Genomic DNA, 19,262 nt, shown 5'->3' with positions numbered 1-19,262 from the left:
ATCAGCTTGGTGACAGACAATCCAAAGTAACAAAGCGTCTTTGCATTGGAAAGGCTGACATTTGAATTCGACACGTGAACAGTTTTTGGTCTGGAACAATAACGTTAAAATTTAATGTGTAGGCCTTTCCTGGCAGGGGAGACACCGTGATCAAGGAGGCGGTTCACCCAGGGCGACGCTCAGCCATTGCGCTCCTGCATAATTTCTGGTAGTGGTGGCCTAGCGGTGAAGGAAGCGGCCCCGTAATCAGAAGGTGGCCGGTTCGAATCCCGATCTGCCAAGGTGCCACTGAGCAAAGCACCGTCCCCACACACTGCTCCCCGGGCGCCTGTCTTGGCTGCCCACTGCTCCCCAAGAGTGATGGTTAAATGCAGAGGACACGTTTCGTTGTGCCACCGTGTGCTGTGCTGCTGCGTATCACAATTTACTTTACTTTACTTTACTTTTCTTGGCAGACACTTTTATCCACAGCAACTTACAAGAAGAAGACACCAGCAATTCTCATTTGGTTTCTATAGATTTTGAGTTACAAAACTAAGCGCCCTGACAAGGCCTAATATGTCAAGAATAAAACATGCTTGGGAATAGTCTTTACTTATTTATTTGTTTGTTTGTTTGTTTCTGTGTGTTAGTTAGTGTTAGACTCATTTGAAATACTTTTTAAACAACTTTCAGTTTCACTTTCACTTCACTTTGCAACTCTGTCCCCATGTAACGAATTCATTATAGTTTTGTGAAATACAGTAATTATGAAAAAATAACACTAAGCTGTCTCTTCTGTCATGTTCGCTTTCTATGTCCATTCCTCTCAGTTTAAGGGTGGGTTAAGGACACCGGTGCTGTTGGGCGCTACTGTGACACGTTCCTCTGATATCTTGTAACTTCCCCATCGATTTCAGTGTCAGCTCCCATCTGGAGTTGCTGCCTAATTATCCCTCCAGACCCCCCCCCACCCCGCCTCGGTGTGACAGCGCGCCCCCGTGCCGTTCGCTGGGCCGCAGATGAAATGGATGAGGCCGCTCTTTACTCCTCCAGCACTCCGTCAGACAGCGACAGCGCCGTTCTCAGACTCATTGTGCCGTCCGCACGGAGATCGATTTCCATTGTGCCTAATTTCCTCCCGTCCTTTATTCACTCGCTCTTGTCTAAATCTTTTTTTTTTTTCACCAGCATCGTCTTTGTGCTCCGGCAGCTTAAAAGAAAAAGGGCAGAAAAGATTTTGCGGTAATTGGTCCACCTCTCACTCGACCTCCGAGGACATTTCCTTGGCACGTAACTGCGGAAATACTCACAGCTTTGCATTCAGATCCCCTCATTGTTGCTGCAGAGCAATTAACCAAACCTAAAAATATTCTGCATGGTGCACCACAGTTTCATTTACTAGTTCCTTCGATAGCTCAGCTGGTAGAGCGGAGGACTGTAGTTGTACTGCCTGTAATCCTTAGGTCGCTGGTTCAATTTGGGGGCAGTGGTGACCTGGCAGTTAAGGAAGCGCCCCCCCCCCCGCAATCAGAAGGTTGCCGGTTCAAATCCCGATCCGCCAAGGTGCCACTGAGAAAAGCACCCTCCCCACACACTGCTCCCCGGGCGCCTGTCATGGCTGCCCACTGCTCACTCAGGGTGATGGGTTAAATGCAGAGGACAAATTTCACTGTGTGCACCGTGACAATCACTTTTTTTTTTTGTAGTTGCATGTCCAGGATACAGGAATAATCTGAATGATTAATGGGAAGAAGGGTGTCCTCCAAAGCAAATACTCGCTTTTGTTTTTTGCGAGGGAAATTTTTTTGGGGAAAAAAGGAAAACTGTTTGCCTGTTCTTTTAATCTCAAACAAATATCGGCCCCTCCACCCCCCGCCAGTTATTTCAGATGGCTACAGATCTGAGGCCGTCCACCCTGCTGTTATCCCACGTTAAAGCGACCACATCTTCCAATCGCTGAAAAGCCATCAGCGCCATGCGGTGGAGGCTTGGACATCTTAAGTGTCCCAGACGCGAGAGAAGTCATGAACTGGGGTCATTTCGTGAGAGAATGGTGTCTGTTTCCACAGTTATGTCTGTCGTGCTCCAGACAAAAAGAATAAAGAGAGCAAACATGAAGAAGGCATCCATGTTTAACAATGTGGTCTGAATGCAGCAATTATATTTCTAAACATATTATCAGTGATGTGGTTCTTGTTCCAGACCCTTCTGTAAAATATGGTTTTATCTGTGTGCGCGTTTGAGTGGTAAGTTATGCTGCTGATTAATGTCTCGCCTGATTTGAACCATTCAAACCCGTTGGGCCTCCAGTTTACATTTACATTTACAGCATTTATCAGACGGCCTTATCCAGAGCGACTTATAATCAGTAGTTACCGGGACAGTCCCCCCCTGGAGCAACTCAGGGTTAAGTGTCTTGCTCGGGGCCACAATGGTAGTAAGTGGGATTCGAACCCGGGTCTTCTGGTTCATAGGCGAGTGTGTTACTCACTAGGCTACTAGGCAATTTAATAAATAAGTTTTCAATTCAAAAGAGATCCAAATTTATAAAAAAGTATATAAAAACAAAAGCTTAATATTGACAAAAAAAGAAAACTTACTTTAAAAGAAAAACGTACCATAATAAGCATCATAATATAAACCACATATACATGAAATGAGGAGTATTGGCCAGATCAAATACATAAATGTTTTTGAAAGTAAATACTTTCAGGCGCACAAAATGAAACTGAACTGCAAGCTTTTAGCTTGTTCCCAAAATAAATGATAACAATTGAGTTTGTAGGGAGCTTGGTTGGGAAATTCACACCACTCTGGGGGCCTGACCATACAACACCGTTGTCAAAATCAATCAAGTTGTCAGGCCGCTCTTTAACATGAGATGTACTTGTTGCCGATAAGCACCATCTCTTTATTTACCGTGAACATTCCGACTCCTCCTGCAATTTATAGCTTCATTAACGTTCATGTGCACCACTTGGGAATCTCTGCCGCTCTTTAAGGCTGTGTAATATAGCTGCGGAATTTCCATTTTGCTTGTCCGGACCACGGCAGTGCTAATTTCTGTGTCTGACACCATTGGCCCTTCTTTGCCTTGGACCCAAATTGTATCTCTTTCCATGCCAGCGGCCAAAATATCACATGGTAAAAGGACAGAATGGCTTTCTGGGAGCATTGTCAGTGTGGCAGAGCTCACTTTCAACCACAAAAAAACATTCCGGCAGTTTATCCAAACCACCGTGGTTCGTGCTCCTTCAGTAGCACACTACTGTATCTGTGTTGGTTTTATTATATAAGGTTGTGGTAAACATATGGAAGTGTATGATCATCATATGATGAGTTAGTCCTGCATTGTCCTGCACTTTTACATGCGTGTGTGAGCAAAGTAACATACACCCATCCTCTTCTTCATCCGGTTCCAGAGATGAGTTTAGAAAATGTACAGGAACTGGGGAGAGCTTTACTGTACCACCGAGTCTCTTACATGTTTCCTTTGATCTTAATGTAATACTCCACTACACACACACACACACATACACACACACACACACACACTCCTTTTTAGGATCATATTGCAAACAAGGTTCGGTTCTTATTGCTGCTGTTGCAGTCCAGGAGGTCAGATGTCTGAGCTCTCTGTGAAGTGTGTGTGCGTATGGATGAATTGTGTGTTCGTGTGTGTGTACCAGTGCTTTCACAGCTGTATCCCACACTTTAATCTCAGCAGGTCTGAGGGGAAGTGACCCCAGAGTTTGGACAGTTGTCCTTTAATGAGTGAGTCAGCGTTGACGGATGCGACCCTGAGACCTCGCTGGAGCTTAATAGCACCAAACGTGAAGCTGTGCCATGTTCAAAACCTTGGGGATTTCTCAGCATAATGCAGAATTTGTCCATTTTCTAGTTGGAGAGTCTACACAGGACTTACATCTACGTCTGCCTCAATCACACTGTCCAACTCTTAAAAAATAACAATTGTTTTATGGGTATTGTGGAAATAATTCCATGCAGGTTGAGGCTGATTGTGATGTGTAAAAGCGTGTAAAACTATATAAAACAACAGTACGGCACATAAGTACTAGAAAACGTTACATACATTCAAGTGTTGCACAACATGCATTACTTTCATTACAAGTAAATGAACTGTGGCTGAGGTAGCGGTGCAGATTGCCCAGAGAAACTCGGGTTTTCACGTGGTGACGATTACAGCGGCAACACAAACTGCATAATCAGATTACCAGTCACACACTCGCCATTTATTCAGATCTGAGGGCACACAGCGGTGCAAGAATTATTAACAGTTTTAAATATTGCGTTAATCTGGGTCAGGCAGATATTAAAAACAAGGAAAACACCCTATGTAAAGGTGTCATTCATCTTCCGAGGACTTTTAAAATGGCCCACAGGGTAGCCCTGGCTCTCCAAAATAAACAGTTGAAGCCCCAGTCGCTTGTAAGTGGCCCACAGGGAAAGGACGAAAGTCACAGTGGGGACGCTTCGCGTTCCCAACAGAGGCCCGTAACGTCAATACGTTTCTGGAAGTAACTGTCTGCGACAGATATTTAGGACAAAGTTTATTTGTCTTTCCACTGGGACAGGTCAAACCGAACGAAAGACTTTTAAAACCCGTTTACGAGGAGAGGAAATTGTGATGGATATGCACGCTGTCACTAAGAAACCGAGGCGGCGGTGTTCAAGGTGTCCCTGCGGCCCGAGTGTAATGATGTCTTATTGGATAAAAACAGCTGTATATGGTCTTAAGCTATCTGTTAATGTCATGTGAACATAAACCGCTCCTTTACTTACCTCTTGCCTCGTATTTCTCCAAAATATGCTTTATGTGTTTGCTTAGAAACGCGGCCATGTTATTGCTGGCCGCCGCAGGCCGCCACCGCCGCCGCCAGCGCTGCAGCGAGCACTTGGCTAAAGTAATTGTGCGTGAACGCGCCGGCGCAAGCTGCAGGCGACGTCCGAGAACATTCCGGCACTCTGGTTCCCCGGTGCAGATGTTATATGGAGGAAGGTCCCCAGCCTCTGCGTACAAGCTTGTGTTTTTTTAGTGCGAAACGAAATCAGATTTGAGAACTATGCCTCTGGGGAGGGGGGAAAGGTCGTGAAAACCACAAGCTGACCAGTGGCGTGTAGATGTGTGTGTGTGTGTTTAATATGACTGAAGTGGGTGTGTGTGTGTGTGTGTGTGTCTTGCCCTTTTTTCAGAGGAAGAACGCCCCATTGCTCATCAGCCTGAGTTTGCTGGCCGGCTCGGGCGTGGGGCTTCTGGCCGCTCGCGTCTACTGGATGGGCAACAAGCCCCCAAACTTCTCCAACTCGGACAACCCAGCGGCAGATTCGCCGCACCTGCTCACCAGGACGCTCACTTTCCTACACCTACCTGCCGCCAACTTCTGGCTGCTCCTCTGCCCGGACAGGCTGAGCTTTGATTGGTCCATGGACGCCCTGCCCTTGCTCAGAACATTTGCCGATTGGAGGAATTTTCAGTCGTTGGCGTTTTACGCAGGACTTTTGTTTCTGGTGTGGTACGGCCTGCGGGGTTCACCCATCGTGGAGAAAAGAGAAGCCAATGGGAAGTCCCATGTGACAAACGGGAAGTCCCTCACAAACGGACACTGCCACCACCTTCACACAGACCTGGGGAGCCCTGGAGAACCAGGGCCTACCAAAAATGGCACTCAAAACGGAACAGCCAAAGTACACCACAATGCACCCTGGGACTCCCTGCCCCCAACGGGGAACCTGCTGATGTTCTCCCTCGCACTCCTGACCCTGCCGTTCCTTCCAGCCACCAACCTGCTCTTCTACGTGGGCTTCGTGGTGGCCGAGCGGGTTCTGTACATCCCCAGCATGGGCTTCTGCATGCTGGTGACAGTGGGCCTGAGGAGTCTGTACGTGGCGGTCCGATCCAGGCGCCACAGAACGCTGCTGCTGTGCAGCACCGTGGGATTAGTGTTGCTCTACGGGGCGAAGACCGCACTGAGGAACAGGGACTGGCAGAGCGAGGAGACACTCTACAGATCAGGGATTAGAGTCAACCCTGCCAAAGGTACAGCAGCTGAATAGTGACTCTAGATATTTCAATCATGTTGCAATAATTCTTTTATTTTCACCAAATATCGATAAATTGGGAAAACTACAAGGAGCAAAATGAATAATCAGTTTAATCATAAAAAGTGCATAGAATTGCACATGGATCTTCAAACAGAACTTCAAGGAAGTTAATAAAAACCCTCAAACGATGTCTTTTTTTACATTTGACAGAGATTTTATTTATTCTTAAATTATAATTATGTAATTCAATTTGATTAGAATAACATTACTAATTGACTTCACCTTTGCCATGTGGTTCTTTGGCTTTCTGCAAGTCTTTCTGACAACCTGCTACTCCTCCCATCACATTGTTACAAGGAGAAGTCCTTTCTCTGTTAGAGAGAAATGAAGTGAACATTAAAACGTCTGCGTTTCCCCCCCGATCCCAGCCTGGGGTAACCTTGGTAACGTTCTGAAGAACCAGGGGAAGATGGCCGAGGCTGAGGGCGCGTACAGAAACGCCCTGCACTTCCGAGGCAACATGGCCGACATGCTGTACAACCTGTAAGTAGTCGCTCACGTGACCTCGACTCGAGCCTCTGTCTGCAGGGGGAGGAATGCAATTCATCCTGGCACTGCCGACAGAAAGGAAGCAAGAAAAGAGAGCGAAGGAGAGGGGGAGAGCAGAAGAGCTGTGATTAGAGGAGCTGGAGTAGCTATCGATCTTCTATTTCAGGGGAATGCCTTTGTGGGGTGTTTTCTGCCCCTGGCCAGTGAATTCATTAATCATGATGCGCAGGGATGGTTGAAGGAGTCTGACAGTAGATATCATGCTTATTAACCCAAGATGGTCAAAGGTTTAGTTTTGTAGTCTGTCTACATCTTCCATGCATCCGGAAAATTACCTTTACACACACATATAAATAATAATACAAAGGTATCTTGTACATAGTTACATAAAGACATTGTACTGTTACTGAAATTCTAATAGAATTACACATGTTAGAAAATAACATTTTACGGAATTCAATTTCTATTAGTCACTTTTTTGGTGCTTTGCTAATTGGAAATATTGAATTGTTCCTGAAACTGTACATACCAACATTTTTAGGGTTAGAAATAAAGAAATGTTTTAATGTTAATGTTTTTTTTTTATCAAATCGGTGCCTCAAATTACATATGCATAATAAATATATTAGATCATATTTTATGAGAACACTCTTTTGTTATTTAGTCTCTACTGCACTCCTCCTTCGTGCGGTTGCTTCCATTAGCTGACGCCTAAAGGGGTAACGTGTGTCTCCATTACTGCACTTAAGGCACAGAAATCATCATTACTTATTTATACCAGCAAAGTAGCTTTAGTTTGTTTAAATGTTATGGCTTTTTTTATACAGGTTATGAAGTGTAAGTGGGCAATTATGCTAATGCATTAACGGAGGCATGCCGTGATGTGGCTTAATTGTGTGGTGGGTTACTTTAGCACAACTCCCACTAGACCTGGCATGAATACAGACGTTACTGCATATGTTTTAAGTCTTAGTAAGTAACTTCAGATCCCAGTTGCCAGCTACTGGCAATAGCCAGCTGTGCAGCATGAGGCTAATCTAGCAGCTTCCACCTCCACCTGAAGTGTTTCGATGTTCTCATCATTGCGCCTTTTTGCTGCAGAGGACTGCTCCTGCAGGAGAATGACCGCTTCTCAGAGGCTCTGCGTTACTACAAACTAGCCATCGCCAGCCGACCTACGCTGGCTTGTAAGCGTCTTTACTTCTCAACCTTTCCTTCACTTCATCTGGTCTTGCTTTGAATCTCCTCAAAATACGTATTTACTTGTGAATTTACTGTAACTTTCGATGAGTGTTTGGCTATACGGATTTAGCTTGGCTATAACTGAAGGTGTGGGGTGGGATTCATTATTAAACCACATTCTTGTCTTCGGTCCCTCAGCTGCATACTTGAACACAGGCATCATCCTCACGTCCCAGGGCGATGTGGAGGAAGCCAAACGCACGTTCCTCACCTGCTCCCAGATCCCTGACGAGAACCTGAAAGATCCTCACGCCCACAAGAGCTCCGTCACAAGCTGCCTTTACAACTTGGGGAAGCTTCTCCACGAGCAGGGCCAGCAGGAGGTGGGGGGAGGTTTATATTTACATTTACAGCATTTATCAGACGCCCTTATCCAGAGCGACTTACAATCAGTAGTTACAGGGACAGTCTCCCTGGAGCAATTTAGGGTTAAGTGTCTTGCTCAGGGACACAATGGTAGTAAGTGGGATTCGAACCCGGGTCTTCTGGTTCATAGGCGAGTGTGTTACCCACTAGGCTACTACCACCCATTATATGTGACTATTTACAATGTAGTACCAGTCAAAAGTTTGTACGCACCTACTCAGTTATGGGTCTTGCATTTTTTTTTCTTCAAAACTGAAGACACTGAAATAAACGTGAGGTTATGTAAAAAAAACAACAAAAAATAGCCAACGGGGTCCAAATCCAGGAACTTTTGCTGTGATTGCAGCTTATCTCCACCACCTTAAGTCGGACAACAGAGTAGGTTCTTATCATGTTAATGAGCATCTCATCAAGTGGTTTTGGTGAAGACAACAGTGAACAACACAAACATGAAGGTAAAAAGAGGTGACTCTGTGGGAGGGGGGTTCGAATCCTGATCTGTCAAGGTGCCACTGAGGTGCCACTGAGCAAAGCACCGTCCCCACACACTGCTCCCTGGGCGCCTGTCATGGCTGCCCACTGCTCACACAGGGTGATGGGTTAAATGCAGAGAACAAATTTCACTGTGTGCACCGTGTGCTGTGCTGCTGTGTATCACAAGTGACAATCACTTCACTTTAAAATGGCTCCATAACCCCCACAGTGTTGGATTATCCAAACTTTTGACTGGTAGTGTATATATGTGTACATATAGTTGTATTATACTGTATGGTTGTTTTACAAATGCTTGTTTTTTTCATTGTTTTTCATCTAAGACAACACACACATTTATCAACACTACAAATATTTCATGTCTGCATGTTTGTCTGTTGCATCAACTAATTGGGTTTTGTGTCGCAAATTTCACAGGAGGCTTTGGTAGTGTACAAGGAAGCGGTACAGAAAATGCCTCGGCAGTTTGCCCCTCAGAGTCTCTTCAACATGATGGGTGAGTGCATTTACCCTCTGAAATTTGCTAATTGAATCTCTTCGAAGATGTAGAGATGAAACTTTTCCACAATGCCCGGCCGCTCCCGCTCCTCAATATTCCAAATAGCGGCATATGTGGGCGAGATTAAGTGAACACCTGCATCTGGTCTAGAGTTTCCCCCTCATATACTGTACAGATGAAAAGATTAAAATCAGATGAGACAGTCGATGGCCTCAGTCGAGCACGTAGAGGTGCAAAGCCCTGAAGGCCGAAAGCTTAATTCGTCACATCCCTGGAATATTCCTGAACTAATGATATATCTACAGTCCCTTCCTGGCTACAGCTTATTGAGTAAAAGTCAAATCAATGTTTGCTCAGGTGGATGGAGAAACACCTACAGAGCCTTAGGGAAGATGATGTCTGAGGAGTCATGTGTAACCGTATCGCTGAGGTTCATAAGTTTTTCCATTGACGTCACTTCCCTTTTGTTCTGGGATCTGACTTTTCAATGCACACCAGGTCAAATTTTTATAAGACATTTTTTAGGTTTAACACAGCTCATTTTTGGGCAGGACCTGGGCTCAGGTCAGTGTTCCTCTGTGTAAAGTTTACACATTCTCACTTGCATGGGTGCTTTGAGTTTCTCCCAAAATTGACCCTGGTATGTGTGTTTTTCCACCCTAGGACTTTTTGCCTTAAAGACTTTAATAAGATGGTTTAGAGAATAGAGGATGTTGGATAAGTGGGATTTTTACATCAATCTGCCTGGACAGGAGAGGCCTACATGAGGCTGAACAGACTGGACGAGGCGGGCCACTGGTACAAGGAATCCCTGAATGCCAAGCCGGACCACATCCCTGCCCACCTGACCTACGGAAAGCTCTTGTCCATCCTGGTAGGTTACGTCCAGTCCACTGCATGATGGTCGATGTCGTAATTTTCACTGTCTTCAGGTGACTATAAAGACACATTAACTTGAGTAATCACAGCTGTCACCAGCCCCCCTGCCCCAGTCAGCTCGAGCCAGAGGGCTGTTGAATACACAATTATTTCTGAAGGAGCGTCAGGCAAATTATTGGAGAGACTTTTAGGTGCCTCAAGGTAGATATTAACATAAATTAAACAGCCATAAATAGCTTTGACATTAATAAGGTGATTAGCTGAATGATCTGAAACGAACCCGTGTGGAGAGCAGACCAACTGCTTGTGGTCCTATTTTGGAGATCTAACATGAAGCAAAAAGTGCAATTAAACATTTTGTGGATGTCCAACTCCACTTTTAGTTATTATGATGCAGAAAAAAAAAGAGTTGTCCTCACTAAAGTCTATGGAATGTTGCTATCTATAATGCTGTCTAGCTGGTAAAACAGATTGGTTTTTATCTGAAGATTGCAGACCTGCTTGTGCACAAAGTGAACATGCATGGGAGTGTTGACTGAACCACACCTAATTAAAAAAACACAAAGGGGTGCATGATGAGACAATGAGCAATGTGCCATCAGAAACTTTGCAAAAGGCACAAACCATAAAAAAGCACCTTAGATCATAATCTTAACCAAGAAGCTGATCTCTAAGATGCACCACTATTGTTGTAACAGTGTTGTAATGTAATATTAGTTAACATACAGTAATAACTTTGTTATTTCAGAACACTTAATATTTGCAAAAATATGCACGCACACTTGTAGGATGACCTACGACCTCTAAAAATCTTGGAAGGCCACCACACTGACTGTATGCACATGTGTTTATAGGCCTGGTAAAGCCTGATAAGAACAATGCCTGTATTCTTGCCTCTGCTGGCTGACCTTTCTATCGTGAAATACGAGGGGTGATGCAGCTGCACCCCTACCCCACCTTGACGTCGTAGGTCTCGGGTCAAAAGGCCCCCGTTCACCCAACTCTTCATTTCCTCAGCTTAATATGATTTTGGCTTCAACCTCAGCAGTCAGTCATGGGGGGTCACCCAAACCAACTGGACATCTGTTGTGATTCCCCATCACACATGAACTTCCCGACTTCAAAACAGGATATTAACTCCTATTAACAATGGACTCGGCGCTCACGCTTAATGCAATTACATTCCTTTCCTGATTAAATCACACGAGTCGGTGAAGCTTTGACCATGTTGCGATCAACACTGTGTATCAGTATCAGCTGTGTGTATGTATAATGTGTGTGAGCGTTTGGCCCGCCAGCCAGGGAGAGGTCAACCTGGAGTTACTTCATCACAAATCTACACATTACCTCATCAGTCCGACTCCTCGGACAGAGCCGTATTCACAAAGATCGGAAGAGTCACGCCGGGTTCAGCCGGCCGAGCACACGGCCCTTGATTTTCAGACGTTTGGGACACGTGACAAAGTCTGTGAGTCCTGACCCCTGATGCGTAATTCATATATTGATTAATAGAACATTTTCCAAATGATTACCTAGATGTGTTAGTCTTTCGTTGAACAGAAATAAAGCGGCATAAAGTACTGTTCGGTGTTATATAAGGAAGCACCAGTAGATGGAGCTGCAGCTGCCTGATTTCATTATGTGATAGTTTATCGTCCCCTTTTCGTCCCCATTTTATAGATATTTATTTGCATTTTCTCTTGTTTTTAATTAAATGAACGGAGCTTGGATCCAATGCATTTCAGTCTCTTCTGTCTAGACTCCACCAAAAGTCCACCCAACATCACAGCTCATCAAGTTGAAATTCAAGTCGCTTATGAAACTCAGACGTTGACTGGTACAATCGGGCGTAAAATCAAGGCTAAACTTTCAGATGTCTGCCTTCGGTTTCCTTTGTGAAAGTGATCGGGATGAGACCGAACTCCAAAACCTCCGCAGTTTATTAGAAGTCCGCTATAAATGCTCAGCCAAGGCCAGTGTGCCAGTTCTCTCGTCGTCGGAGTCAGGGCCGCAACAATGCGATTGCTTACCTAAAGACCCCGCCGAGCAGTGCTCTGTCATAGACAATTCCGACGGAGGCCTCAGCTCGCTCTGGAGGGAGTGTTGTGGTCAGTCGGCGTTGAGTTGATTTATGAGCGGCTGCCCAGCTGCGCGTCTGGATTGGATTTTGGCTGCGGAGATGCTAACTTTAGCCTAACGTAACCGGATCCTTCTCCCATGAGCTGCGGCCCTCCGGTTCAGACCACGAGTGAAGTTCTTTAGCCAGTCACTAGTGCCTGTGGTAGGGCCTGTCTAACCTACACATAATGAAATCATATTGTTTGATAAGGCCATTAATTATGTTCTCGCATTACATTATGTTGATCAGTGTGGTCTTTAGTCATCTAGTCATATTTGAGTTTTCAGTTATGGACATATTTGTTCTTTATATAGCTGCTTGGTGGCCCCAAACCACCAAGGCAGCACGACCCAAGACACAGACAGGAGCTGTTTTAAAAATTCTGCTTCGTGGCCATTTTCCACATCTAACAGATTAATATTTAATTTTCCCTTCATTCACGGTTTGATGCTTCACCTCAGAGAAACGTATATATGCTCATTGAAATTACATGAATGGTAAAATATATGGACTAAAATAAACTAAAATGTATAAATAAGTTATATAAATCTAACTTTTTTTGATATTTTTACTTATACTTTACAATTTTGACTCAGATGCGATGAGTACTAGTTATGTTTTACACAGACATATCAGTTGAGAAATACGTGAAAAAGATTTATATTTCCAGAACTGTATGTAATAAAAAAGGTTTATTTTGTTGGCTGTGTGCTTCTTTAGCTTTTTCATACCTACGGCAGTACGAGAACCATCGAAAAAGTTGCATGGTAATAACATGCTAAATGGCAGCCGTCCTGCCAACGTGGAAGCAATCAGTGCCGCGCGGTGAAGGTGGGATAAAGGGGAATTCTCATCCCGGCAAATCACTTTCAGTTAGCAGTTAGCAGAGCGGTGCACGTGCACTCCCCGCACCTCTCTTTTCTTTATGAGCTCTGCTTCCCGCTACCAAGCAGGTCAAGTCAAGCGTGGGAGCGTATAAAAGTAACCGAATGCAGATGCCGAGTAAAGAGCAATCGTATGCCATTCTCCCTCATGCCAGGTGCACCGAGAAAAAATGAAAAAATAAAATGCCATTCGCAATTTATTACAAACCTGGTGTGTGTGTGTGTGTGTGTGTGTGTGTGGGTGGCTGATCACACTCTGTATCCAATTTGGGCAAAAACATTAGCGGCCACTTTCAAAGAACAGAATTTAACCCGATAATATGTCTGAAAACGAGTCAAGGTATTATAAATGTTCAATTTATAAAAATCTTACAGTGACTTCAGCCAGACAAGATGTGAAATCAATATCTGAAAAAAATTATGTTTAGTATCGACACAGTTTAAATCCATTGATTATCCCAAATTTGATTATCGGCAATGCCAAATTAAGAGGCTTCACCGTCACAATGACTATGCGTTTGAATTTTGGGGTGGTTTGGTCTTGACTTTTTTTTACCGTCCTCCCAGATGACACAAGAGATGAAGATCAAACCTCTGTAGTTGCCAGACTTCTGAATAATACATTTGTCCAATCTGACATGGTGATCATTATAAAAGACCCACGTCTTTCCTGTGTGTGTGTGTGTGTGTGTGTGTGTGTGTGTGTGCGCGCATGGGAATGTTTGGTTTTGGTGTGCTTTTCTTGCAAGGATATGTTCAAGTCTAAATATGTTGAAATTAAAACCTGAAATGATGCCATGGATTCATAATACATTTTTTTAACAGAGTGTCTGTTTATTTACCTGTTTTCCTTCCCAGGGTCAGACAGCGGAGGCAGAACAGTACTTCCTCAAGGCCATCCAGCTGGACCCGACTAAAGGGAACTGCTACATGCACTACGGTAGGAGACAGTGCAATAAAAAATCTATTCCTCGAGTTGAGAAATACATAATCATTGGCAATATATTCCCAATACAGGAACATGATCAGATTAACATCCATCCAATGGCAGATTTGAGTGGTGGTCAATTTTCAGATGAAGGGGGCAGTGGTGGCCTAGCGGTTAAGGAAGCGGTCCCGTAATCAGAAGGTTGCTGGTTCCAATCCCGATCTGCCAAGGTGCCACTGAGGTGCCATTGAGCAAAGCACCGTCCCCATACACTGCTCCCCGGGCACCTGTCATGGCTGCCCACTGCTCACCAAGGGTGATGGGTTAAATGCAGAGGACAATTTTCACTGTGTGCACCATGTGCTGTGCTGCTGTGTATCACAATGACAATCACTTCACTTTCAGATGATCACATTCTGAATATATAAGGGTTCAAATCATGTAGAACAATGGGAACGTCATTCGGGGTTCTAGAGGTACAGTGTTCAATTTCCAGGATTGGTTTCATCGCAGGGAATCCAAAATCCCACAGTTCAGGCACTGCTACTGTAAATGGGCCAATGATATGGGCGCTATCGCAGCAAACACAGTCCTGTTTAAACAGTGGTTATCTCCAAGGGTTTCTGAGGAAATTGAGTATGATCTGAGACACTCTTGAAGACAATGCCTCGGTTTTCCCTCTTTCGCTTCTTTCAGCCAGTTCTTTTCCTCTGTCTGCCTATCAGGAGCCACTTTCTCTGCTGTAGGTGTTTGGGGCCTGGATATCTGGGCTGCTGTATTTGGACGGCTTTGCTTCCCGTTTCGGAGCGGTGGCTCTCCCTGCTATCTCTTGGTTTTTTGAGAAAGAGCTCTTTATTTTGAACGGCCTCCTTATCGAATCGGAGCCATGAACGACTGGGCCGGTGCCAGGTCACAGTTCAGGGTGTGTGAGCACCAAAAGGCCTTACAGTTGTATTCCATTTGTATTCCAGAGGAATAGATTTGTGTTCTATTAGGATTAAATTTTGATGACAAATTTGAGTGGAAATTACTTATTGGGACTTAAACGTAACAATATAAAGTACAGGCCAGAAGTTTGGACACACCTTCTCATTCAATGTGTTTTCTTTATTTTCATGACCATTTACGTTGGTAGATTCTCAATGAAGGCCTCAAAACTATGAATGAACACATGTGGAGTTCTGTACTTAACAAAAAAAGGTGAAATAACTGAAAACATGTTTTATATTCTAGTTTCTTCAAAACCGCCACCCTTTGCTCTGATTACTGCTTTGAACACTCTTGGCATTCTCTCGTTGAGCTTCAAGAGGTCGTCACCTGAAATGGTTTTCCAACAGTCTTGAAGGAGTTCCCAGAGGTGTTTAGCACTGGTTGGTCCAGCTCACCCCAAACCATTTCGATTGGGTTCAGGTCTGGTGACTGGAGGCCAGGTCTCCACTTTTTGTTTAGTACATAACTCCACATGTTCATTCATAGTTCATATCATTCATATCAGCCATACTAAACAAAATAGTGCTGTCAGGTAATAAATAAATATCAATTAGAGGGTTATCTACATACACAAACCTGGTTTTAATGATTGCTTGTTGAGCTCAAGATCAGGTTTATTAGTTGACATATGTATTAATTGTGCAGTTGGTTTTGGTGATAAGAATGGATGTACACACTTGACTATGAACAAGAAGAGAACACAAGGTTCACAAGTCCAAACCCCAGTTATTACCATTGTGTCCCTGAGCAGGGACTCCAGGGGGACTGTCCTTGTAAAAACATTATAAAAGCATTTTATAAAAGCATTTCACTGCATATCATACTGTGTATGACTGTGTACGTGACAAATAAAATTTGAATTTGTAACTACTGATCACTCTGGATAAGTAAATTTTTAAATAAAACAACACAATAACAAGAGCGTTAAAACTACACACAGGACAACAACAAAATATCTGCCACAAGAAATGTGATGTGACTGTGTTTGGTTAAAGTGAGGGTTAGCTCTCAATGGAACATTGGTGGTTTGGGATTTGAACCCGCAACCCTCAAGTTACGAGTCTGCTTCCTTACCTGCCAGGCCCCATCTGCCCCCTAAAAATGAGGTCAACGTGTGGCAAGTGAGACTCGAACCCAGGCCACACACACTAAAGACCAGCAATGTAACCGCTAGACTACAGCACATATAAACCCTGTATATCCTTCATCAGCATTGGATGGGTGGATTCCACACGTTTCTGTGAAACCTGATGATCTACTGCATCACCGCCTGTAAAGCTGTTCGGCGTTAGAAATGTTAATGCTGAGCGATCAAATGCGATTTGCCGTCCCAGAAATAGTCCATAATCTTATTCCATGATGTGGCCAATCGTGGTCTCAGGCTTTCGGAGGCCACAGGACCCACACTGCTGCTATCCGAAGGCTGGTTTCTTCAGGGCTCGTGTGAAATCTTATTGTCGTGTTGTTTCGCGTGTGAGAGACACTTGCCCGGCTTCCTGCCATTGTGTCGCCGTGAGGGCGGAGTGTCTTGTGTCATGCAGCACGTGAGCCGTTGTGACCTCCACGGTGAAAACGGGAGGACGCTGAGAGCTGCGCCACGCACACACAAGTGTTATGGTCCTGGCTGCCGTTCACACGCGCCACACTTACAAAAGCAGTCCTCAGCCTTCTGATTCCAGGCCAGCAGAGAGCCAGGTGGCCAAATCTGAGAAAGAACATCTGCTTTTTCATCTTTTTTTCTCCCCTTTGTTGTTTGGATTTCACTTTTTTTCCCCCTTCTTCTTCTTTGTTTCTTCCTTCCTCTGTCCTCCTGACCCCAGGTCAGTTTCTCCTGGAGCAGTCGCGCCCGGGGGAGGCGGCGGTGATGGCGGAGAGAGCGGCGGAGCTGGACAGCGGCGAGTTTGACGTGGTGTTCAACGCTGCACACATGCTCAGGTACGTGTGTGGATGCCCGGATGTCACATGGCTTCATGTCACCGGGGTGCTGCAGATCTCCTGTTTGCCTTGGAGGAAGTTGACAGCGGTCCTGGTGGGAAGGATGGGCTGCAGAGCAGCGGGGAAGCGTCAGATGTAAAGATCTCAGTTCCTCCTCCTCACTGGCAGGTCCCTCTCGGTTCCCCGTCTTAACAAAAAAAAAAATTCGAATATAAAAATATATGTATGGTGAGTGATCTGCGCATCTGCTGACGTTGCAGGTTAAACAACTTTATAAACTTAGAGAACACAGAAAATACATTAATCTATGTTAATGTACTCATGAGCATAGTTCTTGAAATGTGTAAAATGACTTCATGAAATTAGTATTCACGTGAATGCATATTCGTCAGTTCTATTTCGGGAGTTATTACTAAGATCAATTTTCCGGCTGTTCCATCAGTGAAGTTCAGTTGTGATGGTACAACAGGCTTATATTCTTTCACGCAGCGAAATAGAAAAAAGATTGTCTCTGCAAGGAAAACGACGCGTTTTTAAACTTTACGTAATGCGTTATGAACCAGGGACTATTTTCCTGAGAAGAGGTTTGTACTGTGGACGGCTGCGCTGTACAAATCCCACTTCTGCACTGGGAGACTCGACAAGGCTTTCAACAAACGGACTGCACCACTTTCATAAGCGAGAAGAGAAAAGAAAACAGAAAAAAAGCAGCGAGGGGGGATATATTGAACGGGACGTCTCTCTTAATGCCTTTTTCGCCACGTGTATCTGGAAAAGTACTTTAAGCCGAGCACACTTCATCCAAAAAGCACAGCCGCAGAGATGCCTAGGCCTTAAGTCTTAGCGCAGCGGGCAGAGCCGAGAGAGAATGAAATCAGGCAGTCGGCCTGGCAGAGGGAGACATTTTCTCCCTCTCTACTCCCGCCCCAGTGCACCACAACCACCGCATTCGATGGCAGCGTGAAGATTGATGTTCTGGTTGGTCAGCATGAATCAAAAACCCCTCTCTCCTGTTATCAAAGCCACTCTTTTTTTTAGTTCAGCTCATGTTCATAGCGTCGCAATGTAGTCTGAAACCGAATCACGAACAGTTTCTTTCGCAATGATATCATCAGGATAGGACAGGACAAAATTCTGTTCTCTGTGAAAAGGTCACTGCCACTGTTATGATGGCAGTAGAGTTTACATTCCTTGCAGCATAGATAGAAATGTGAGTATGATTAGCCTGGTGATAAAGACCTCCACAGACCGAACGCCTCCAGCATTGCTTTCTATGGAATGTGCCTGAAAAGTGGCCAGCGGCGAACAATGCAACTCCGCATTGAAAATCATTGAACTTTGACCTCGGCGCGTTGTGACGTATAAATGAGCAACCATTAGAAACAAAGCATCAAAGCGACACTCAAACCAAGATGGAGGAGAGGCTGCTTATAGCAGTGACTATAAAATGATAGCGATTTAATTCATCTGTATCTGCGACAGGAAGGAGGTCTGCTGGAGAGAAATGTTGGATGCTGTTTTGCTTTAATTCATGGATTAGAAGGACCTGTATATTAATTAGGGTTAAAACCTAAAACCTGCATCCAATTGTTGTTTCTCGCTTGGGACAAGTGATTGGCCAACTTGGAAATGGATTGATTGGCTCTTGCTCTATCCATGAAAAGATTCGTCTTGATTAGACATGATTGATTATTTGCTAAACGTCCAGTTATTTAGTTACAACATTTAAATTAATTGACAGCCCTAGAATTTATGTATATTTTATTAAACGCCGAGGCAGTCAGAGCACTCTTTACTCTTTGGGGCAGTGGTGGCCTAGCGTCTAAGGAAGCGGCCCCGTAATCAGTATCCCGAAAGCCAAGGTGCCACTGAGGTGCCACTGAGCAAAGCACCGTCCCCACACACTGCTCCCCGGGGGCCTGTCATGGCTGCCCACTGCTCACTTAGGGTGATGGGTTAAATGCAGAGGACAAACTTCACTGTGTGCACCGTGTGCTGTGCTGCTTTGTATCACATGTGAAAATCACTTCAAGTTAAGTTTAAGTGTCTTGCTCAGGGACACAATGGTAGAAAGTGGGATTTGAACCTGGGTCTTCTGGTTCATAGGCGAGTGTGTTACCCACTAGGCTACTACCACCCTACTACCACCCGCAGATGAGACCCCCGAGGCAGCCACTATACAGAAACTCCAGGGGGCTGCAGCGGTGGGCCAACAGGCTCCACCGGTAGCCAGACACACCAAGGCAGACCGGGTCCTGGGTCCAGCAACCCAAGCACCCCGAACCCCCTGCCAAGATCCCTGAGCAGGAGGGCCAAGACTTGCCAAGTAGCTGC

The 19,262-nt window shown here is 44.8% G+C and overlaps 1 protein-coding gene and 1 pseudogene across 1 annotated transcript in view; both read left to right on the top strand.

The window, feature by feature from the left end:
• Nucleotides 1–19,262, top strand: part of LOC114765162 (protein O-mannosyl-transferase TMTC2-like) — a 52,715-nt gene that overhangs the window by 27,946 nt on the left and 5,507 nt on the right. The window contains exons 3-10 of the mRNA XM_028955250.1: nucleotides 5,197–6,040; nucleotides 6,474–6,588; nucleotides 7,696–7,781; nucleotides 7,975–8,159; nucleotides 9,112–9,190; nucleotides 9,946–10,067; nucleotides 13,934–14,015; nucleotides 16,814–16,928. Coding sequence (XP_028811083.1) covers nucleotides 5,197–6,040; nucleotides 6,474–6,588; nucleotides 7,696–7,781; nucleotides 7,975–8,159; nucleotides 9,112–9,190; nucleotides 9,946–10,067; nucleotides 13,934–14,015; nucleotides 16,814–16,928 — 1,628 coding nt within the window. The remainder of the gene's footprint in view (nucleotides 1–5,196; nucleotides 6,041–6,473; nucleotides 6,589–7,695; nucleotides 7,782–7,974; nucleotides 8,160–9,111; nucleotides 9,191–9,945; nucleotides 10,068–13,933; nucleotides 14,016–16,813; nucleotides 16,929–19,262) is intronic.
• On the top strand, nucleotides 122–245 carry LOC114765420 (uncharacterized; annotated as a pseudogene).

Source organism: Denticeps clupeoides, chromosome 15 (genome assembly GCF_900700375.1).
Source record: "Denticeps clupeoides chromosome 15, fDenClu1.1, whole genome shotgun sequence".
In the NCBI taxonomy this organism is placed as follows: domain Eukaryota; kingdom Metazoa; phylum Chordata; class Actinopteri; order Clupeiformes; family Denticipitidae; genus Denticeps; species Denticeps clupeoides.
The sequence above is the reverse complement of the archived record's forward strand: the minus strand, read 5'-3'. Positions and strand labels throughout refer to the sequence as shown.